This window comes from Laetiporus sulphureus (assembly GCF_001632365.1).
Source record: "Laetiporus sulphureus 93-53 unplaced genomic scaffold LAESUscaffold_1, whole genome shotgun sequence".
NCBI lineage: Eukaryota > Fungi > Basidiomycota > Agaricomycetes > Polyporales > Laetiporaceae > Laetiporus > Laetiporus sulphureus.
In genome coordinates, this window is record NW_024468510.1 from 1029393 (window position 1) to 1053000 (window position 23608).

The following is a 23608-nucleotide window of genomic DNA, read 5'->3' on the forward strand; positions in this document are numbered from 1 at the left end:
AAAAAAACCAGTAGTCTTTGTCCTGTTCTCCATTTTGCGGTGCTCTATCCTGATTCCTCTTGGTGTCAAGGCCCATAATAAGTGATGCTACAGCTTGTGCATCAGGGTCTTCTGATAATGACACCCATAATGAAGCTGTTCATGTCATTCCAGTTGTCACCTAACTTCTGAGAACTGACGAACTCCATTAAGTCTTTGATGTGGGGGATGTTTGTGTCTTCCAGGTCCTTCTCCTGGACTGCTACCTGTGAGGGTGCACATCTATCTGAGAATTGGGTGAAATTGACCTTGAGCTTTCCCCAATCCACTTTGGGGTTGTGCTCCTTGAGGAAACTCATGCCTAGTATAACATCTTTGTGGCCTATATCAGTAACCAGAAGACTTTGTCTGCTTGTGTGGTTTCCGATAGTTATACTGAGAAGAATCCTTTTCTTGATGGTTCCACCCTTGTTGTGAGATGCGTCTGCATTATAAATCTGATCTCCTTCTCAAGTGAGATCGTAGCAAGATTTAACTGATCAACCAGCCGTGGGTTGACATAACAAGAATATGCTCCTGAATCGAGGAGTGCCTCAGTCTGGACTTCCCTTACTCCCTGTTTAAGGTGAACAGGTGAATCGATCACATGTTTTGATGAACCAGTTGATGCAATGTATAAAAAATCTGATACTGGTACATGCGAGATCAAGTAGGTACTGTTACAATGTCTATGGGAACTCTGGCCAGACCTCAGAGAACCCGCTAAAGAAAATCCTCATCATCTTCCACCTCGGTGATCCTAGCTGCTTTGACAGCTGGTTCCGGTTCTGCCTCCTTTTCCTTTCCCGTCATGTCATAGCTGGCGATGAAAGTGCAGACTGTTTCCTCTCTTGCCTTGCTGTCGTTGGAGCTGCTTGATGTCGCCATTGCAGATATTGCCCTTGTTGCTTGTTCCCCGTCTTGGCATTTCGAATTTGCCTTTGTACTTGGGGTCTGGGCAGTGCTGTTTAAATACGAAGGGGTGTTTCCCGCATCGTATGCACAGCTTCTTTTCCAGCCATCCTTCTTGCTCCTTGGTAAGTGTGGATACTCAATCCACAATCATCACGTTAGGGTCTTTCAGAGCCCATGATGCCTGTGATGATGCCAGTGTCATTTCGCGCTGTCCTGCCTTATCGGCTCTGAACTTCGACTCAAGTTGCACACAGAGGTCGAGATATTCTGGCCATGTGGTTGGGTCGGTGATACCTAAGCTGTCTCATGTCACCATTGCTTGGTGCACGTCCTTGTCATGGTGTTTAGCAATGTATCCGATGAGTGTGGTGTGCCTCAAGTTGGTCTTGGTGGCCCATTGGTGGAACTTTCCTGTGAAGGAGATCATAGTTGGGTAGGTCTTTGTGCAGATCTCCTTTAAGTGTTGTTGCGCATCCTTGTCTGGGTCGAGGGTCCTGTAGTCAACCTTGAGAACATTGATGAAGTCTTCCCACATGCCAAGGGATTGCTGTGTCACTGCCTTTGTCATGTACTCGGACATGTAGGTGAATGTGCCATCTTCTAAGTGCAGCAGTGCCGTGGTAATTTTGTGCTCATCATCGTTGATCTCGTTCCAATACATCCATATGCTGAGTTGTCAGAGCCAGTTCTCCAGACTTCCTTTGCCTGAGTAGTGTGAAGGCTCGGCAATTTTGATGTGGGGTTTGTAACCTTGAGCGAATGTTTGACCTTGTGTCGTTGAGACGCTGCTTGCTTTTAGCGAAGCTAACTCATGGCGTAACTTGGTGTTTTTAGCACCGAGTTCCATCATCTTTTTGCCCATGTCTAGCATGGCTCCTTGTGTCCCTGTGATCTCATCATTGAGGACTGTCATGTGTGTGTCTTGCACTTGGATCTTGTTGTTGAGCTTTCCGATTTATGTTTGGAGGACTGCCTCCTTTAGTCGGTGCTTGCTTCAGTTCGACTGGATGACCACATCGAAGGCTCTCTTGTGCTCGTACAGTTTGTTTCTGAGCACGTTGTAAACCTTTGTGACTTCTGTGTGGACTGTAAGCTTCATGGCAATGATGACCCATTCACGGATGTGATCCGGGACTTCTCCGGGAGCAGATTGCCTAAGTGCATCTTCTAGATGCTGGAATTGTTGTCCATCAAACTCCCAGGTGGGAGAGACATAGGTGGGTAAGAGTGATGGTGTCGGGGATGCGGGTCCTCTGACTTGGGATGCAGAGTCCTGGGGTCCTAGCCCAGGCTCAGGTGAATTGCATTGTGAGGCACGTGGGGTACTTCCATCATGTGCCACTTCAATGTTGGGGTGGAGTATGTCCTCCATTCTTTGTCTGAATGTGGATGCGTATGCATGATCGGCTCCCTCCATTGTAAGGTATGTACATAGACTAGTACAAAAAGTTCAAATATCGCTTCTTTGCGATGAAAACCAGAGCCTTGGCGATCTCCTGCAGCCTTTCCTTCTTCCCTATCTGCTTGAAACTAATCCCTCCTATTTCTAGGCAGACTGTGTTGATGACCTGTTTCTTAATGAATGTGTAGGTGCACATTCCTGTGTGTAGGTTGACGCAGACCTTGTCAAGTTCTGTGGCGAGGCTGTAAATAGGTCCCTGATGCTCATCCTTAAGATGATACGAGAATGCTCCTAATATGAGCTGGAGCCTAAAGCGGGTAGCATCTACCTGCTTGGTGAGCATCTCGATGTGTATCGTGGGCCTGACTCTGGATGAGAGCAGGTGAATGGGACGGGCAACGATGTTGGTCTTAATGAAGTTCAGTAGCGGCCGAACTGGGATAGGAGCAATGATTGGGGGGGGGGGAACTGCGTTGGATGTAATGAGCTCTGCAGATTGTGCCAGCTTGTGACTACCAGTGGTGAGGCATCCTCATCTAGGCTTGTAGCATTCGAGCAGTGGGGTGTGATCACGAGGTTTGTGGATGATTCTGCGCTTTATGATGTGCGTAGTATCGATGACCCGAGCTGCTATGCGCTGTCTGTCTGTGGATGAGGCACCTAGTGATGCAAGGGTGAGGAGCCTTCTGTGCTCCTTGTTGATTTCTTGATGCTTGTAGTGGGTGTCGAGGTCAATCCTGGGTGTGGCCTTGCACTTCAAAGCTTTGGGCAGCTCAGAGTCTTGCTGAGGCTCACGCCGGGTAGAGATTGGATTGGAATGGTGTCAAAAAAGCCACGTGCTACGGCTGAGACTGCTTGTGCTGAAAATATGCAGCCACTTGTGTTAGACACTAAGCAGGAGTGCAGAAAATTGTCAGATTGTTTCTAATGTCGCAGCACTGCTGGACAAGAGAGCAAAGAGACTAAAAAAGGAACGGTCATGTGGAATGTGCTGTCCCGATCCCCCTGATCCCTGTGATCCCCCTGAACCCTTATGTGGCACAAGAGCCCAAGACTTACTTGTTGGTGATGCAACCGGTGGGAAGGGTGAGAGATATATGAAGGAGCTGGTAGGCTCAGTAAGGTGCTACAGTGGTAGACGAGGAGAAACAATCTGAAGTTTCATCCTCTATATGCTGTCTTTATATACGTGTACAGGAGCCTGATTATATAACCTTCATCGTACCACTACTACAAAATAGATGATTGGCTATCTACATATCTAGGCAACTAAACTATACATGGAACAATAAGTGGGAAGATCTATCTGTAAGTAGAACAATAGGTGAGAAGATCGATGTTCTTCCGTGGCAACGGTGAGATGATCCATCCTATTGTGGTAATGGCTATACCTTGAGCTGATTGCCTAGATGATCCCGAACAATAGTCCTTGTTCCCTTTGTTCTCAAATGGGTGCCTCTATTGTATCCTGGAATAGACAGGTCTGACCGTATCATCCATGGGTCTGAACCATAACATGTGATGTGAACTATCACCTGATCTCTACGTGTTACGTCTGTGGCTGAGTGGTGTGAGATATTGGTGAAGCACGTGATCTGTGGCATGAGAAAAGTCGCGTGCGAACTTTGTGTTGAAAATCTGTGACAGCATCACATGCTGCCTGGAATGAGCAGGAGAGGGGGGGGCGATTCTCATCATGAAGATGGCAATTTGCAGTTGTTTTGCAATGATCCATGTTCTCATCGATCCTTCGCAGAAGAGCAAGAACCTCTTCCCCATGATGCTGAATGAAAATCCAAGGAGGCTCAATCAAATGACCCTGGATATCCTCTACTGTCTTCAGACGTGCATCGTAGGTGAGAATGCTGACCATATCATCAGTGAGCAAGCCATCATCACTAATCGGCATCTGCGCATAAGTTGTCCTTGCAGTTCTGAGGTGCCACTCCTTCAATGCTTCAATCGCTCACTCACAACGTTTCCCCACTCGCACCTGGGAGGCATTATCACCACGATCTTTCATGCTATACAAGACGTTCATGCTGTGTGCGTGATGTTTCTTAACATGAAGTGAGAGGCTTCTGGAATCAGGGCCTGGACACATTGGAGTTGATGACTGATCTCATGCAACTAACGTATGCTTGCCATTCCTGTTCCTTGTTCATGAAGGAGTGAGAGGAGTGCTGATATGCTCAACTGTGTCCTGGCCATGAGCAGCACTCCTAACCAACCCCTACTGGTGGAAGGTGAACTAGGGCTTGTCTGTCCACGGTCCCTTTGAGCTACGGTCACAGGAAACTTCAGATGATAATGCAGTGATGGGCGGCCGTGAGTCGTTCAGCTGTATGTGCTTGAAACGGGTCGATTTGCAAACTCGTGATCAGTGAGTGTCAGATTCAACTATGGGGACACCATCGACTGAGAAACAGTCAAAAGCTGGAGTGTGGTGACGTGTGTGTGTGGTATGCAATCGGCGACTCCTGTGCTCGTGAACTGTGGTGGCTGAAGGCCTGGGCTGAGATATGAGAACTTGCTATATCTGGAAAGTGCTGGTCAAGTGCCGACAATGAAACCCTAATAGCCTCTGAACTAGATCAAGCGCCGACGACGAAGCCCTGGACATCTCAAAAACTGGGTCAAGCACCGACGACGAGGCTCTAACAGCCTCCAAACTGGGATAAGCACCGACGATGAGGCCCTAATAGCCTCCAAACTGGGATAAGCACCAACAATGAAGCCCTGGGTGCTTCTGGTTGGAATGAGTGCTGACAATGAACTCCTGGGCACTAGCACGGCTACAGGGTCTGATGGGGACAGAATCCTGGTTTGAGACTTGTGACTGGTGACGTGCGAGTGAAATGTGATGATGTGAGATATGAGAATGCGATAACATGACTTAGCTGGCTGAAACCCGAGTCGAGCTAGAGGTCACTGCTGAGAGTGCTGCCTCTCTCAGTGTCGAGAATCTCAGAGATGTAGAATGTAGTCACAATTGATGTAGACATGGTCGAGCACGATGCCCTAGCATAGATGAAACGAGAACTGAGTGCTACTGGGTGAGGAAAACTCTGTTATAGGTTGTAGGTACATTGTAAATTATATAGTAAGTCAGAAATGAGCCATCTAGGTTGCTGAAACACATTTCCGATTGTAGAAGGTGTTTCCGATCTAGTGAAACATGTTGCATCATTCACTCCTGCTCCCTCTCCGTACTTTGCAGTCAGGGAAGGGGAAGTCCGGCCCTGCCAGGGTCCCTCAGTCTGCTACCCTGTCTTCTATTCAGTTAGCATACTGGCTCATTTCCGAGTTGCCTAACTGGTCACATTCTGCTCTCGTGCTGCATCTCATAATAGGCTAGGCTTCTCAGTGGCCTGCTCATCATTTTTGCACCTCATGTTCACCTTCTGACCTCTTCACTCAGTTCTCATTCCCAGGCAGTTGTCAAAGCCTTCCTTTGCCCACTCTGGACTGTTCCGGCTCTAAGGTGGAGGCTCCCGAATTGTGGCAACTCACTATCTGATAGTGTGATAGGCAGATGCTTTCGCTGGCATTTTCTGATCGCAGAATATCTCGGTGCTTATCACCTCCCCCACTCTGGAATCTGGACTGTTCCTGGTCCATCGTGCACATGTATTTACATAGGGTGACCCATCTTCATGCTCTTTAGTCCCTCGCCACTATGTTCCACATCAACAGTATCTTCAGTCTTGCCGCTTGCGCTCGTGATGTTTACCCTGATGACAGTCTGTGCATTCTACTGCTTCAGTGACTGAATAACCTGGTGCTCATGTCACCCACTTCTGATGCTCCTGAGTGGGCCTGGCAGAGCTGGGCCACATCATTTTCCGCTTATGAGGTGAGTACTCCACGTCACGCTCTTCCTTATAGCAGTTGATGTTGCGACGTTCAGTTCTGCTTGACTCTCGACTATCAGGACTGTGCTGCATTGTGATTGCGAGTACTTGGCTAGCTGTGAAAGGACAGCAAATAACTGAGTGGGGTAAAGGGGGAACAGTGCGGGGAAGGTCTGCATCTAAAGGCGATGCAAGAGCCAAATGTAAAATATGGTGAAGAAGTGAATCAACAATGCAGCCAATAGACCAGCAGCCATGTAAAGTGTATGGGCCAGGGTGATATATGCGAGATACGCATGATAGAACAGTTCCGAGGTGAGTCTAATGACTTCCAGATGGAGTACAGGAGTCTCAGGAGGCAGGCATACCGTCTCAGTGGCAATGTCCTGGTGGTCGGTCAAGCGCGTTCGACAGTGAGAGCAAAGATTCTGATTAGATCGTGAAGTAGAAGCAGTAGGTTGTGGAGGAGAGGGAGACCACTGTCTCTGTGCACCACTGTGCAAGCCTCTTCACATACTCTAGCTCATAGATATGCCATCCGAGGTTCTTTCTCCCAGCTACCTAACTACACTACCTTTTTATACTATGCCCTCGGGGTGCGTTCGCCTGAAACTCGATCGCACATCGGACCACACTTGGTCCTGTAACTCATTCCCTCATCTCTCTTGTCTCATTTCAAATTCCTTCAAGGGCCTGCCACTGTGGACCACCCCATCGTGTCTCGTTCCATATCGCAGAAATTCCCCTGTTTCTGTTCTGAAGATACCCTGTCTGCTCTTCGGACACCCCATCCACGCTGCCCCAATGGTTGATAGCTTGTTCTTGGCCCATGCCCACATGCCGGGTTCCCCCTGCTTTGCCTCAGACACAGTCTCCCATCGATTCCTTGTTCAGTCCACAATCACGGTCCTTGAACATGTCCACCAGCCCCACCACCTGTCTTCCCATTTTCTCAGTACTTGCATCCTCTCACCCCTCTCCCCATCCACCATGTCATGCACATTGAACACCACTCCTGATGAACCTGGATCAGCCTATACCTTGCAGATCCATCAGTTCCTTCTTTTCCTCGAAGCCCCGTCCGTTGAGCATGTACATGTCCTGACCAGATCGTGTCCTGCTGTGGTTGAGTGGAATGAGTGGCGCCGCAGAGTCCTATCCCTCCTAGTAAGTATTCCACTCCTTCCTTCTCGAGTACTCATGTTAACTTCTCTGTGCAGAAACTTGCTGACACTGCCCACTTGGAGTTGGCATGGTCCAGAATGCAAGTGCCTCCGACTGGTACCTTTGGGTGGGTCAGTGAGCTCCGTGCCCTTATCACTTCGCCCTTGTCGCATGACCACCAGTCAGTATCAGCCCTCTTGGATCAGCTCCTGTCATTGCCTCCTCAGTCGCTAAATGACGTGTTTCATCCCAACGTCCCCCCGTCCGGAGCAGTAATACCCACTTCGTCCTGTACTGGGCAACCTTCGCTTGCCATCCATGCTCCTGCTCTCGAGTTGCAGGACAACGATCCAGACCACATGCTGCACTCAGAGGACTTTGCTGGAGATGACGGTCAGTTTTAAGATCACATGCTGAGGCTCGTAGTACATCGTTCATGTAGACCATCTGTACTCCTGTTCCGATGTACCTGTTCTGCCCCAGACTCGATTGAATGTGATTGTCCTGTTCTGACCTTGCTGCCATACATTTGGGACTTTTATTTATAGTGAGGGCAGCTGTGCTGGCCATCTCACAGCATGTCTGTGTCATGAGGTCAATTCAGTTTATGACTGGCTTGTGCTGAGCGCGAGCCTGGACTTCGACTGGATGCCAGCAGTCGTTTGTTCTTCCCTGATCAGTTATTCAGCTGCTTACATGACCGCCAATCCAATTCGCTCTTTGACGCGATGGTGGAGATCATGCAAGAGCTTATTGAGGCTGCAGATCGTGGCAATTTTGCCAAGCTTCCTGAAGGTCGCCCCCGTGTTTGTGATCACTTCCTAATGGTGTACATCACAAATGACGTCTTTGTTGATCGGTGTGACTGTACACTTCTTGGGCAGACCCTTCCGATTCACTGCTGATGGACAGACTATAATAAGCAATGTGTTTCTCCTCCTTCTGCTGCTTCCCTCATCATGGCAGAGATTCTGCGAGACTCTGTCAAACATGAACATGAATTGTTGTGATGACTCCGAGGGTGCTGTTGCAGTCCACGTCCGTTATTAGCATGGCATCATCTGTGATTGCCACCAAGAGTCCTGAGTCGGAAATGCTGTGCAATTATTACATCATTCTCCAGGCTCTTCTGAAGCACATGCAGGTTGTGTTCTTGAGCTTTGGCAAGCCATGGCCATATACCAAGGTGCACGCGATCTCTTTCTTATGCGACTTGTCGCTTACTCCTTGATCTGCAGTGCTCAAAGTGCTTGGTTGATGAAGACTGCATGATTATGCCTTCTGATTGTGGTGGACAGTCCTGCATTCACTGCTGCATGTCACACTTCAAGTGTTCCTTGGTTCAAGCTCCCACGAGTAAGCTTCTTGTTGCTTAGCCGGAAGCCCTTGCCGACTGACTCCTCACAATTTTCAATCACAGCTATCAAATTGCTCGAAGAGATCAAGCAGCTCCTTAGCAAGGTTCATGGCTTGACTGTGCCCAATGCTCTATTGGTGCAAATCTATATGCAGAAGCATGCGTGACTGGTGGTTGAGGTGGTCTGCATTAGTGAGCGCCTTAACTTCATTCAGGCCTTCATTGGCTGGAGGGGAATGCCACGTAGTCTAGAACCATCTTGCCTTGTCCCTTGTGTATTTGCCTTCTCATGTACCATAGTCCGACTGTGTTCGTCTCTGCCTTCGTGCTGTAAATCCATTGTCTCGGTAGCCTCAATCGAAGTTGGCTCGTTTCAGTCCCGCATAAGAAGTTCTGTTCGAGTCACTTGAACTGGCATCTTGAGAAAGCCGACAGGCTCTGCAACATGGTAGAGGATGATACTGCGAGGTTTTAACCACGCGTTTGCATGCCCGAGCCTGACCAGTTCAAATTTTTCTATGATGGCATGTAACTTGCCTCTCCCTCTACCTGGCTCTCTCAGCTTGACTATGGGTGACTCGGCCAATGTTATGATGCAGCATTTTCACACCAGCACCATCATTTTTCCTTCGACCAAGATGCTCAAGCCACACTCGTCGAAGGGCAAGGCTCATGTCAAAGGCTCCTCCCCTGCAGCGCCCGTGAAGCCTGAGCTGGCTATTGCTCTGCCAGCTGCCCTTGAGCCTTCTGTGACCAGTATGCAACTGGAGCGAATGATTGTACTGTCACAGCAGCTTCTCAAGGAGAATCAAGCCTTGAGGGCTGCTAAGCCATGAGGATGGTGGATGTGCGATGAGTCTGGATTGGTGCAAAGCAGGCTGTCCACGTATGTTTTCTCATTGCATATCTAGCATGCTTTCTCCTGCTGCACGCGTGGGACAAATGTATTAGTTAGATGTCTTAAATAAACTGTGTGCTGAAAACCTTGCGCAAGCTATCCTGAATGAAATATTATGAGAGGTGTCACAGAATAGTGTTGTCTTGTTCGAGTCCTTGACTGGTTCTTCACTTATACATGATCAAATGATTAGTTTGAATGCCTGTACTTGTTTATTCTGACTCATCTTCATCTTCCATATCCTGTTGTCCTTCGGCTTCTCCTTCTCCCTCCTCACCTCCTTGCTCTTCCTCCTGATCATCTGACTGATGCATTTCTTTCAACCTGTTTTCCAATGCGTCCAACATTTCTTCCGCGATTGCAATCTTCTTCCTTGCAGCAAATGGTATCACCCTGAATGCTGTGATTGGTTGGTCCAATACTGCTCCATCCAACTCACAGAGCATATACACTCCTCCCTGATTGCAGAACAGCACAATATATGGTCTAATATAGTGTGGTCTCATTTTCTGATTGAGTGCTTTCTCGATCTGCATATGCCGAACCAAGACTAGGTCTCCACGCTTGAAATCAAAATCCTTGATCGCATTCTTGTGGACTCACTCAAATCGCCTCACTGCTTCTCTCCTGGCCTTGTAGACTGCGTTGTGGATCCTTGCGACTTGTTCTCGGCACTTTTGTAGTGCTTCTGCTTGACTTGTGATCAGGTCAGTCGTTGTCACCATCCTGACTGGTGCTAGAATCAAATATGTTGCCTCAACTATGTTCAGCGGCAAGATCGGATGAGTGCCCATGATGGTGAAATAGGGTGAACAACCGATGTGTCTTCTAACTGTGACTCTTTCCGACCAGAAAACTGAATGTGCGACTTGACTCCACTTGCGCTCCTCCTCATCGGCAGCCTTGAATAGACCTTGCCGAACATCGAAATGTGGTCGCTCAACTATTCCATTTGCATGGAAGTTGTAGCCGCTTATCCAGATGTGCTTGACATGATATTTCTTCTCCAGATAGGCTGTTGCTTTTATGAATGGTGTGCCGTTGTCGGTAATGATTCTGATAGGGCCCCCCAGTGACAGAGTATATCTTCGAAAATCCAATCGCCGAGGATCTTTGCAGTTTCAGCTCAAAGCATGCAGAACTCAGGGTAGTGGCTCAGTGAACATTGATCCTGCACGATGTACTTAAATCCATTTGAGGGTGGCATATGCATTGTGTCGATGTATATCTTCGCAAATATTGGTGCTGGAATCGCAACAGTCAGCGGTATGAGAATCTGGCAGATCTGTCACTTCTGACATATAATGCAAGTCTTTATGAACCAAGCGATGTCAGCCATGATGTCAGGCCACCAAAAGCATTCATGAATCAATGACCGAGTCGAAAAGATGCCTCGGTGTCCTAGCTCATCATGTGCTCCAGCGAGAACTCGTAGTCAGTTTTCTGATACAATGACTAGCTTATGTGATCCCTGTCCATCCTTCCTCCAGAGACGTCCATCTCGCTTGAAGAAGTGGACCACATACTTGAGCATTCGATCATATTCTTTGTCCGAGTAATCTTCTGATCGCTGCAACATTTCTAGCCAGTTGGTGATTAGAGCGATGAGATGGTCATTCCATCTGGCTCGTGCAGATCATGGAACATCCTTGTAGCTGACTGCCTTTGGGTCCTGAATATCTCACATGGTTTCCAATTTGTCATTACTTTGAGTCAGAAGCACAAAAACTGATTGCATGGCTAGCTCCTCCTCCGTTCTGAAAAATTGATCGTTCTCGGTCGATGGCAGGTTACTTGAGATCTGCACTCAGGGAAGTACCTGGTGCATAAATCTGTTCATGCGATTCACCCAGTCATCGAAGTTTGTGTCCTCGACCAGCTCTGGTGGTGAATCACCTGGCTGTCTCGGTCAGCGTGATAATCTGTCTGGGTCCTGCATGACTCCTGTTATGTGGACTAGTCAGAAATGGTACATGAGGATTGCGATGACCCAATGGTTGATGCTTGCACTTGGCACGATGTCTGAGTTCTGCAACATGCCTTTGATATACTTGGCATCGACTTCGATGATTAGGTTGTGAACACCAATCAGATAGACCTTTAGTGCTCGCAAAGCACGGTATAGACCATAGAGCTCGAGCTTTGGTTGCAAAAACCTGTTCTCATGATCGTTTAGCATGATAGACCTGAATCGATTGAAAAACCATTTTTTTGATCTGTCAGTCGCACTGATACGCACCGAAATGTTCTGCACTCACAAACCCTTCTGGAAGAGCAGCCGAGGGCTGCATGACTCGATAATGCATATCTGTCAAGCGGAACAGTCCGGATGGACCACCACGAGGGCCCCTGACTCAGAAGAACTCAAGGCAGCAACCTCATATTGTAAAAGGGTCATACATGAGGCTCTGAATTGAGCTAGGACCTGCATATTAGCATCACCAATTATGAGGACAAAAAGAAGAGATGGAGCAGGATGAATTGGGCCAAATTGGCACAAAGATTCATTCTAAGCAAGAGAAGTACAGGGTAGCAGACCACCAGACCCTGGAGGGCCCCTACCTTCCAGTTTTCTGACTGCGAGTGATGATAGGGAAGAGGTGGAGAATGTTTTGAGACTGTTTCAGAGGATCAGAAATGCGAGCAAGGATCGGAAATGTCTTCACTACATTAGAAGGCACTATTCTACGCCTATATAATGACCAATGTACCTACCACTAAACAACAAGAGAGTTCACCCTTCAGAATCCAGTTCTATGCACATCGTCTCAATAGGGCAGCACGTCCTATCTAGTATCACTCGTCTACATCTCGATACCATGTCTGGTTAGCTCTCGACACTGCGTGGGGTAGCACTCCTCATAGTGGCCCATAGCTCAACTCGAGAAGCACTCAGTAAAGTCACATTATCACATTTTCCTCTCACGCCACCTCATTTTCTTTCTCACACCATCTGTCATGAGCCCTAGCAACTCAGATCTCCATCCCCATCGGAGTCTGTAGCCTCAGGGAGGCCCAACCCCCCTCCGTAGCACTAGAGAGCTCTGTATAGATGCCCAGAGACCTAGGGAGCACCCAACCCCCCTCCGTTGTGTGATCTTCACCAGGGCTGGTGCCGAAGTGCGATATGTTCATCCTAGGGGTTTACAATGTGTTGCCTAATCTAAGAGGTCCTTCAGGGAGCAGAGAAGTATGGCAGGAAGCAAAGGGAATGCTTCAGAAAGCGAGGCAGAAGTGGAGAAGTCGTTCCGAGACAAGCCCCGAGATGGCTTCTGGAGATAATCCTGAGGGGCCTATTCACAGAGACTCAACCTGGCCAGGAATGCATAGATATCATGCTCACACAGTGCACAGAGAGGGACAATCAATTTGCCTCTAGCTACCACAATGGAGGGGAGGGAAGAAGTCCCTGAAAACTTCTAACTAGGGGACCTTTATACTACCCGAATAAGTCCGAAGATAAATAAGAAAACAAATAGGCAAGATAAGTAAAATCGAAAATAAAATAACAAATAAGTTGGAACTGTAGTGCAGGATTGTAGTGGCAGCCCGACTACAGTCCTCACATCTCCCCACAACACAAGATGTTGACCATTCCTGGTCAACGCCCCACATCCACAACACAACCAGAGTATTTATAAAGAAGCTTACAGAACGTCTCGAAGACGTCCACTGCAGAGCAACTCATTTCGGAGGTCCTGAAGGGTTTGAGGGAGCCAGGAGGTCTGCTGTAATAGCCAATGAGATAAGGCCTGTTGCGTCTCTGCCTTGAGTCGTGCACAAGTGTCATCATCACAGCTGCGACCCAGGTGCACACATTCAGCATGGCCAGTGTAGGCAAGCATTGCCTCCCATGTCGGAACATCTTTCTCCGCTGCAAAAATGAGCACCTCCTAATGCTCCTGCATCTCCAAGTCAGAAGGGGATCCTACAGAAGGTTCATCATGCCCACAAATGTCCCCTGGACCCATGCATCGTGCTCCACCTGGCGATGCTGGCCGACTCCCATCCTGATTCACCAATGCCAAGATGTCATCCTGAGAGGATACGCTCGACCTGAGATGCTTCTGTGCTTGAAAGGTAGGCATAATCATCGCTGATTCAGGTTCTCGCTTTGACAATCTCCTTCTGTGTGAGCCCCAGTTCTGTCCCCCTCACCGCGAACACCGCCCATTCCAGCTCCCAGTTGAGGGCATACTTAATGGCGAGCCACTCCGCGTCGACCTGTCATCTGATGATGGCATCCCTGTTTGAACTCATCCAGATTCGCACCACGCACCACCAGGAGGTGATGCCCGAGGACCCCAAGCTGCTGCTTTGCACCGTCGACAGTATCCCATTGAATGGTAAGTCTGCCCATGGATTGCACCAGCTATGAGTCCACTGCCTGACCAAATGCGATATATCGTGACTCCACCGCTTGGCTAGCCTTAGCAGCTGCATGCTCGAGACAGTCTATATGCTCCCTGAGCCTCTTATAGAACTCCTCCATTGTGAAGACATGATCTGAGAGTGCGCACATAGCCACCTCGAGATGCTGCCCAAATCGCTAAGCCTGGACCTCGAGGACCTCCACCATACGCCATAGCTTTCTGTCATGGACAGGTGTTTTTGCCACCTGAATATTGTGCACCTTTTGCACCACCATGCACCCATGGAGTGACTCCTCGAGGTCACCTATGCATGAGATAAGCCCTTCGAACTCATTCTTCATCACACCGAGCTCATTCCGTATACTACCTGAGAAGTTCCCTTCATTGTCGCAGGCTCCTCGGACTGCCATCAGCTCAGCCAGTCTGCAGTCCTCATGCATGGTCTTGCAAGCTCCTAGCTTCAGGCCCAGTGTCACCAGCTTGATGGGTAGCACCATACTCTCTCCTCATGCATCCAATTTCACACTGTTCAAGCCTGCTAAGTCTTGCAAATCACTGTCCTTAGCCGTGCGATGCAGAAAAACACCATGTGCCCGTGAGGTGTCCTGAGTCCGAGGTTCGATACTGTCAGAGTTACAGCCTCCAGAGATAGTTGATGGTGCACCAGACATTATGACATGAGCAGCAGGATCACCTTGTGAGACCAGAGAACACTCCGAGTAAGGGAGAGCCGAGTCGTCCCAAGAATCAGTCAACAGAAGGGTTTGTGCCGCGTCCGCCTCTTCCAGTGCATCGCAAGGCACCCAATGCACATTCACCATATCAGCGCACACCTGAGGAGCATTCGCTGTGTCAGCGCATGCTTCAGCAACGTCCTCTGCACTTGCCTCATGTCCATCTTTGTGTACCGTGCCACACCCACTGCTCACCACCTCTTCTCTTGTCAACTTCATCTGCGCCTCGATGGCACCAATCTCATGCATCTATTTGCACCCCTCATCATCTGTCTGCCCTGGCGAATTGTCCTTGGATCATTCTTGACCATGGCTGCATGCTGGACCCTCGACAATGTCACCTTCAGCCTGCACTCGTGTCACATCTCGGTCCGTGCTGCAGGTAAGCCGGGCCTGTTCTTCTCCCTCTGATTGCTGATTTTCCTTGTCTAGAATACTGGTGCATCACTCGGGAGTGTCCGCGGCCACATGCATCACTGGATTGAGAGCTGAGGGTTCGCTTCAAGACATTTGAGGTGAGCTGATCCTGTGTTTGCATCTGAGTTTACTGATCATGTCCTTTTCATTACTCGCCGCTGCTTGCACCTCGATATCACTGACCTCTTTTGCTGCCCAACACATCATCGCATTCATCTGCTCTCCTTGAATGTCACCAGCCATGCCCCACTTACCCTCACCTGACAGAAACTCTACACTTATGCTGTTTATAGAAAAGACCTCCCCAGGCTCGATCCCACAAAGCCGCTGCCCATGGTCACCTTCCACTTCCATGCCATCACTGCACAGTAATCTCGAAGTCAAGATGTGGGTGTCAGAATCGCACCCCGGAGTCCTCAGAACAAAAGAAACACTTAGTGACCCGTCACAAAGACCAGTCGGCAGGAAGGCCTGAGATGTGGTACCGGCAGAGTCGTAGCCTTCAGATGCAGCCGATGACGAGCCAGACTTTGCATGATCAGCAATGAGCTCATTCTCCAAGACTGGAGACTGCTCCGAGAAAGGGAGAGCCACATCATCCCAAGAATCAGTCACTAGTGCACACCTCTCATCCAATGCATCGCAAGATGCCCACTGAGCATTCCCCATGTCAGCCCACACCTGAAGAACATCTGACGTGTCAGCGTGTGCTCGAGCAACGTTCTCTGCCCTTCCTCCATGTTAAGCTTTGCGTAATGTGCCGCCCATACCCCGCACTGTCTCATCCCTTCTCATTTTCTTGTCACCCATCTGCATCACCAAACGGTCCTGGCTTTGACAGCAGCTGCATGCTGGAAGCTGGGCAGCACTGCTTTCCTTGGCTCTTCATGCCTCATTGAAGGTAAGTTGTGCGAATTCTTCTTCATCTTGTTACTCACTTTCCTCGGTAACAGTATTGGCAGTTCGGTCGGGAGTGCATGCAGCTGCAGACAGTGCTGGACTAGGGCTGGAGGGACGTGTGTTGGGTGAGCAGAGATCTGCTTGCATCATTCTCGGTGAGCCACGTCCATTCCTGCCTTGACATTCGCTGATTGTATCGTCCTTCTTGCTCGCTCTCACTCATCCCTCCATGCTACCAATCCTGAGCCCCTCTATACACATTGCGCTGTCAATCCACTTGCCTCAAACATTGCTGGCTGCCTCATGGCTGCTACTGATTGTCTGGAGTTCTGCAAACATGCTGTACACCGTGAGCATTTCCTCAAACTTGACCTCGCAAACCACATTCCCCATGTCACCCTCTGTCACATCAGTGTGCACTCAAGGGATCTCTCCCACTCTCAATCATCATTCGCCTTCATGTACCACTTTGCACATACTGCTCACTGCATCTGCACTCCCTGCGTTGGCCATTTTATTGATATCACCGGTCTCGCACATGCCTGTGCATACTTCAACATCCGACTGTGCTGCTAATTCATCCTCAGATCCATTTGAATGGCGTGCACATGCTGGGAGCCCAGCTGACATGTTTTCACAGGTAAGTAGCTATAGTTTCTCTCCATGTGGTCATGTCTTCTCCTTGACTATAGTATCAGGGTGTCATCCATGGGCGCGCGCAGCTGCAAATGCAGTTGGAACATTATATGAGGGCTGTGTGTTGGAAGATGAAGGGTCCTTTTGAGCCATTTGCAGTAAGTAACACCCGTTCTTGTCTCCAGGATTGTCAAGTGCATCATGCTGATTGCTCGTCTTCTCTGCCGGCTCAATGCTACCTGCCTCACAAGTCACCTCACTCGTTGTGTCATGTACGCACTCTCCTCGAACGTTGCTGGTCATTGTCATAGCCTCGATGCTTCAGTTGCGGGTTAGTCACGCCCTCGCCTCTTCCCATGTTCCCGTCTCATTCATGGCATCAGTATTACAAGAATCCTCAGGGGTGCATGCCACCACACATGTCGCTAGACCATAACAGCATGATTTAGCATGGGGAGATGAGGGGTGTCCTCAAATCATTCGCTGTGAGCCGCGCCCACTTTCCTTGCCTGCCTCCTCTGTCAGCACGATGCTACCCACCTCGTGCGCCTCTCCACATGCTGTGTTGTTCATTTGCCTTCCATGAACATTGATGGCCACCTCTCTGATACTGTTCCTCATTTCAAACTCTGCGCACATGCTGTGCATGGTAAGTTGCTCCTCCAGGTTGCTCTCATTAAGTATTCGTGCTGGATCACAGACTGCCATCCCAGCTACTACACCTTGACAGCTCGGTAAGTCACTCCTCCACCTCTGCCCATGTTCTTGTCTCAGTCATGGCTGCAGTATTCAAGAGCCTCTCAGTGACGCGCTTGCCCACACAAGTCACTGAATTGCAGCAGGAGAATTTCGCATGGGAAAGCAAAGGGTGTCATTGAGTCATACACGGTGAGTCACACTCGATCTTGTTTTCCAGGAAACACTGTGCCTGATGCAGCCCATGTGAACTGATGCTACGCTCATTGCATCTAGCTATGGTTGCCACCTTGGTACATGTGCAATGTGCCTGCGCTGCCACTGTTTGGTGTCCCATATCACGTATCACTCCACGTTCACCTCTGCGCATGGTCCGATGCACACTGCTGGCCTCCTCCTCCTTGCTCGTCACCCATCACACCTTGATGCTGCCCACCTCACGAATGCTCACTGTGATGTCAATCTGCATGCCTCGATCATGGATGGCAGCATTCCAGTTACTGTCACTCGTACTCAATTCTGCACACGTGCTGTGCACGGTAAGAAGTTCTTTCACATTTATCTCACCAAACGTTCGCCCAGGATCACCAGTCATTGTTCCAGCAATGACGTCCCAGTGCCAGGTAAGCACCTCCCTTGCCTCACCCCACGTTCCCATCTCATTCATCACAGCAGGATTTGAGGGTCACTTGGGAGTACATTCAGCCACCTGAGTTGCTAGATTGCTATAGGAGGGTCCCGCGTTGGGTGATGATGGGTGTTGATGATTCGTTCATGGTGAGCCACGCCCATTTTGTTCTTGAATCTCATTGATTGCTTTCTCCTCATCGCCTGCCTCCTCTGCCATTGCGACACTGCTCACCCCATGTGCCTGTTTTCCTCAAACGTCACCAGTGGTCTCCTGAACACCATCACTCGCTTGAAACTTCGCGCGCACACTGTACGCAGTACCGAACTCTGTTGACTCGACATCAAAAAACTGCAGCCTCAGGTCACCTTGCATTGTCCCAGACAGGGTACTCCCCTTCGCAACAGTATTGGAGGTCTGCATAGGAGCACATGCAGCTGCAGAAATCACTGGATCATAGCTGGAGGGTCACGCATGGGAAGATGATGGGTGTATATGGGTTATCTGCAATGAGTTGTTCTCGTCTTGGTGTCCAGAGTCGCTGATTGCATTCCCTTCATCCATCACCACCATCCGTGCCTCGACACCACTGACCTCACATGCTGCCCAACACGCCACCATGTCCACCCACTCTCCTCGAACATTGCCACCTGCTTCATGGCTGTTGTCGCTCATTTCGGGCTCTGCATGCATGTCATACGTGGTAAGCCACTCCTGTGGGTTGAACTCACTAAGCGTTCACACAGGTTTGCCACCCATTGTGCTAGCCACAATCTCTCCATCACTGGTAAGTCGTGCCTTTGTCTCTTCTAGCGTTCTCACCTCATTCATGGCAGCAGAATTGGAGGTTCGCCCAGGAGCGTGCATGGCTGCAGGTGTCATCGAAACACATTTGAAGGGTTGAGGCCCGGACAGCAAGGCATGTTGACAATTTGTTCCTGGTAAGTCGCACTCATTTTCTTCGCTAAGATCATTAATCATGTTCTCCTCACCTGCCTCCTCTGTTGGCTCAACACAACCTGACCTGTCCATCTCCTCATCATCTATCTGCCCAGCTCCATTGCTCTCCACCTGCTTCCTGACTTTGGGGGTGCTGGAATGTCCAAGAATGTCACTGCCAGAACACACAGCCCAGGTTCTGCTTGGATAAGGCATTTGTAGATGACGTGAATGATCATAACCAGACCCCGGTGAGCTGCTATTGCAGAGCTTATGCAGCTGTGTGCTGATGTCAAGTCAGGTCTTTGGGGGCATCAAGTGGGCAGGAAGATCGTCACGGTGCGGTCGCCCATTTTTGACCATCCCAGGTATGTCCTCCATGGCTTTACTTGCTCAGGCATCAGGTGCATCATTGTCCGTGATTCCCTGAGCACTGCGCAATGCATCGGTCTTGCTGTCATGCACCTTGATGCATCCTGTGTCAGTCTCGCCTCTCATGTAATGATGCATCTCACTCCTCGCCAATTTGTTATCGCTTGCTCCCCGGCCATCTGTGCTCGGCTTTGCACATTGTACACCTCGGAGAACTTGTCTCGCTCCATGCTATCAGGTAGCACCCTCGACGCTGTGCTTTCTGCCATACTCTCAGCATCACCAATGGGATGCATCTCTGGTCCATCCCCACTGCTTGCTCACCCCACCTCGTCGTCCTGGAATATCCTTTTTTCTTTCACCTCGTGTTGTTCTCCCAAAGGCACCATGAGCCACTCTGCTGCCAATCACTTCGTACACATCCCCGATGCCTCCTGTCCTGACACACGCTCTGCTGAGCCCAAACTCGATGACATGTTCCCTGACACGCACTCCGCTGAGCACAATCCTGGTACAAAACTCAACACAGGCCCCGCTGAGCCCAATATTGATGTCTGTCCGGACACAGTCCCCAGTGCAGTTCCCAAGACAGGCTCTGCTGAGCCTGATTCCAAGGTAGTACCCATCGCAGTCCTCGATGCACACTCCACTGAGCGCAAAGCTGATATAGTTCCTGGTGCAGGCTCCGCTGAGCCTGGTCCCGAGATGGTTCACAATGTATGCTCCACTGGGTGCATTCTCGATGCAGAACCTGACGCATTTCTCGATGCATGCTCCGCTGAGCAGAAACCCAATGTGTGCTCTGCTGAACACAACCCCGGTGCATAACTCGTTGAAGGCTTTGCTGAGCTGTTTCACAATGGGGGCTCCGCTGAGCCCATTCTCAACGCATTTTTGGATGCATGCTCCGCTGAGCATGAACCCATTGTTGGCTCCACTAAGCCTGTTCTTGACGCATGCTCCACTGAGCATGTACTCATTGTGAACTCCGCTGAGCCCGAACTCGACGCATTTTTGACTCTGTACTTGACCCAGCTCATTGCGCGCCTCCACACTTTTGCTATCATATCTGTATCAGATTTCAGCCCAAGCTCCTATTGTAGCATACTTGAATATATTTTGATGTTGACCCGAAGGATGGATGGAGTAAGACAGGGCAACAGAGATGAAACCCCTCGCAGTGGGCTCCAAAATGTGTAATCTTCACTGGGGCTGATGCCGAAGTGTGACATGTTCATCCGAGGGGCTTACTATGTGTTGCCTAATCTAAGAGGTCCTTCAGGGAGCAGAGAAGTATTGCAGGAAGCAAAGAGAATGCTTCGGAAAGTGAGGCAGAAGTGGAGAAGTCATTCCGAGACAAGCCCTGAGACGGCTTCCAGAGACGATCCTGAGGGGCCTATTCACAGAGACTCAACCTGGCCAGGAATGCGTAGATATCATGCTCACACAGTGCACAGAGAGGGACAATCAATTTGCCTCTAGCTACCACAATGGAGGGGAGGGAAGAAGTCCCTGAAAACTTCTAACTAGGGGACCTTTATACTACTCAAAATAAGTCCGAAGATAAATAATGAAACAAATAGGTAAGATAAGTAAAATCAAAAATAAAATAACAAATAAGCCGGAACTGTAGTGCACGATTGTAGTGGAAGCCCGACTACAGTCCTCACACCGTAGCACTGGGGAGAGCTGCCTATAGTTCTCACACCACAAGATTGGTCAGCTGAAGACCCACGTCACCACTTGATCCTCGACCCTCGATCATCTGTTCTGTAGAGGCACTCTCTGCCCTCCTAGCCATTCCACATAAACCCATCCTCTTCTCGACTCATCTAGAGTCGAGGACACTCCCCTAGTCAGAATCACCGCTCACCGCTCAGTTTCAAGCACAATGCCAAATGACTCGCAGCCACCCCTCAAGTGTTATTAGCTGAAGTTTCTGCAACTGTGGCCAAGGTGAATGGAGATGGACAGCTCTGATCTGCCTTCTTCTACAGGATAGGAGGTAGCTGGCAGCCAGGAAGCAGTTCAGCATATCATTCCTGGAGCCCACCGTGAGGGGTGGAGGAGGATTTAAAGTTCACTGTGTCGAGTCGATTGCGCTATGCTCAGAAACTGAAGAGGAAGTTCAGTATCCCCTTGAAACCCAAGTGGACGCACAACCATAGCTGATTCATTGGACGAAGAAGTCTTTTCATTGTTCAATCAGTGGCTCAGTCGATTACACGAGTTCCAAAGATCAGAATTTGAGTGAGCAGAAGAGGGCTGATGTCATTTAGCTAACTACCATCCATCTCCGTCACATGAAACACAACTTTTGGTGTCCTGATCATGATCACCACTTCTACTACCTCACCTAGTGCCTCCCCCTTAGCACCCTTACTCCATCCTCACATTCATCACTGACCTGCTCTCAGAGCACTCTACATCTTCAACACCTGGAGTTCCTCTCCAAACACTTCTAGATGAGCTAGAAGCCGTGCTTGCAGTAGAATCTGCTAGGGACCAGGACCAGGGTCAGACCTCTGTATATCCATCTATTAACACAGCCACCTCCATCATGGGCATTGTAATAACCAACCAAATGCCATTCTGAGGTGATCGATCAGCACCAGTATTTGATCCCGATCAGCCGAGAATGCTATTTCAGTTCTTCGATGACCTCAAAATACTCTTCAATCAATGTCAAATCATGAATGAGGCTGACAAGAAGCTGTGGGTAAAGTGGTACCTTAATATTGATGTGACCGATCTTGTCGAATCACTTCCAGAATACCTCGATCCCTTGAAAATGTACTGAGACTTGAAGCAAGCAATTCAGGAGCTATACCCAGGCATGGACACAGAGCAGAAATGGGAAGTCCGAGATATGGACCTCTTAATAGGAGAGTGGGCCTGCCTAGGAATTCAGATGATCATGGAGCTAGGGAAATGTCACTGAGAGTTCCTAGCAATCACATTGTTCCTAATCAGCAAAAACTGCATCTCCGAGTCAGAACACAATCGTGCCTTCATACGAGGTTTTCAGCCAGAACTATGGAATAGGATCTCGCAGAGGCTACAATTGAAGCAGCCCGATCATTATCCTGATGATCGATACCCTGTCAATGACATTTATGAAGCAGCAAATTTCGTTCTACATGAAACTAGTGCAGGACCGTTAACAGTCAAGACAGCGTCAACTACTCCTGCTACCGGAACAATGGGCATCAAAAGCAAAGACATCTCATTGCTGATAGAAAGCTTAGTCAAGTCTGTACAGATGCTCACAGCTGCAGCAACCGGAGGGATAGCCAAGTCAAATGGTAGCGCATAGGCTACAGTGGTAGGAACACCAATAGCTGTGAACGGAAATGCGAGCAGATATTGTCACTACTGCGGAGAAGTGGGATGAATGATAGGAACTTGCAAGCACATCGAAGAAGACATTAAAAGTGGTAAATGCATATGAAATGCAGCAGGGAAGGTCATCCTACCAAATGGAACCTTTGTCCCCCACAATATCCCCGGTATCACTATCTGCAATCGAATCTATGAGTGGCACAGGTGGAACCAAGCACCAGTTATGGCATCAGTCTCAGTGGCAAACCTATTCGAGGTCTCAGCAGACAAAGCTAGCTCATTTTCTCTTAGAGCGGACGATAGAATCGAAGCACTAGAGTGCGAGTTGTACAACCTCAAAAGGTCAAGGCCTGTATTCAATGGTGTGCATATGCCACCAAGGTGACCAGCAGGAATGGCAATGAAAGCAGCACAATCAGACAAGGCACCCGAGCCACAGAAACCTTCAACGGAGGCAGAAAAGACTAATGAAGGCACTCCTAGTGCACCTGTGCCTGTCACAGAAAGTGCGCCGGAGCATTCATTCTGAGCAGCAAGAGATGCACTCTATGTTCCACTGAACATGCATAATTTCAGACAAGCACTGAAGCTGTCACAGACTTTCACCACAAAGTCCGCACATGACTTTTCTCACACCACAGATCACGTGCTTCACCAATATCTCATGCCACTCAGCCACAGACGCGACGTGTAGAGATCAGGTGATAGTCCACATCACATGTTATGGTCCAGACCCGTGGATGATATGGTCGGACCTGTCTATTCCAGGATACAATAGAGGCACCCATTTAGGAACAAAGGGAACAAGGACTATTGTTATGCATCGGCCTTCCACTTCCTATTAGTTTAGCCAGAAGCCTAGATAGGTACGATGTTCACACTGGAGAACAAAAGGGAAACCAAGATAGGCACGATGTGCACACGCATTACTGCGGCAACCATCGATCTTCCCACTTATTGTTC

At 49.2% G+C, this 23608-nt stretch overlaps 3 protein-coding genes across 3 annotated transcripts; 2 read left to right on the top strand and 1 right to left on the bottom strand.

The window, feature by feature from the left end:
- Positions 1-7179: 7179 nt before the first annotated feature.
- Positions 7180-7757, top strand: LAESUDRAFT_753891 (uncharacterized protein; the record flags this gene model as incomplete). The annotated part of the gene is made up of 2 exons (XM_040911814.1): positions 7180-7356; positions 7410-7757. The coding sequence occupies 2 exons, from the start codon at positions 7180-7182 to the stop codon at positions 7755-7757; spliced, it is 525 nt and encodes a 174-aa protein (XP_040770361.1).
- Positions 7758-14487: 6730 nt separating this feature from the next.
- Positions 14488-16182, bottom strand: LAESUDRAFT_710009 (uncharacterized protein; the record flags this gene model as incomplete). Its single annotated transcript, XM_040906739.1, has 5 exons — positions 14488-14964; positions 15316-15493; positions 15539-15813; positions 15910-15983; positions 16071-16182. 5 exons carry the CDS (start codon positions 16180-16182, stop codon positions 14488-14490), a joined length of 1116 nt encoding a protein of 371 aa, XP_040770362.1.
- A 3508-nt stretch (positions 16183-19690) lies between these two features.
- LAESUDRAFT_753893 (uncharacterized protein) lies at positions 19691-20131 on the top strand (the record flags this gene model as incomplete). The annotated part of the gene is made up of 3 exons (XM_040911815.1): positions 19691-19814; positions 19872-20020; positions 20090-20131. 3 exons carry the CDS (start codon positions 19691-19693, stop codon positions 20129-20131), a joined length of 315 nt encoding a protein of 104 aa, XP_040770363.1.
- Positions 20132-23608: the final 3477 nt, after the last annotated feature.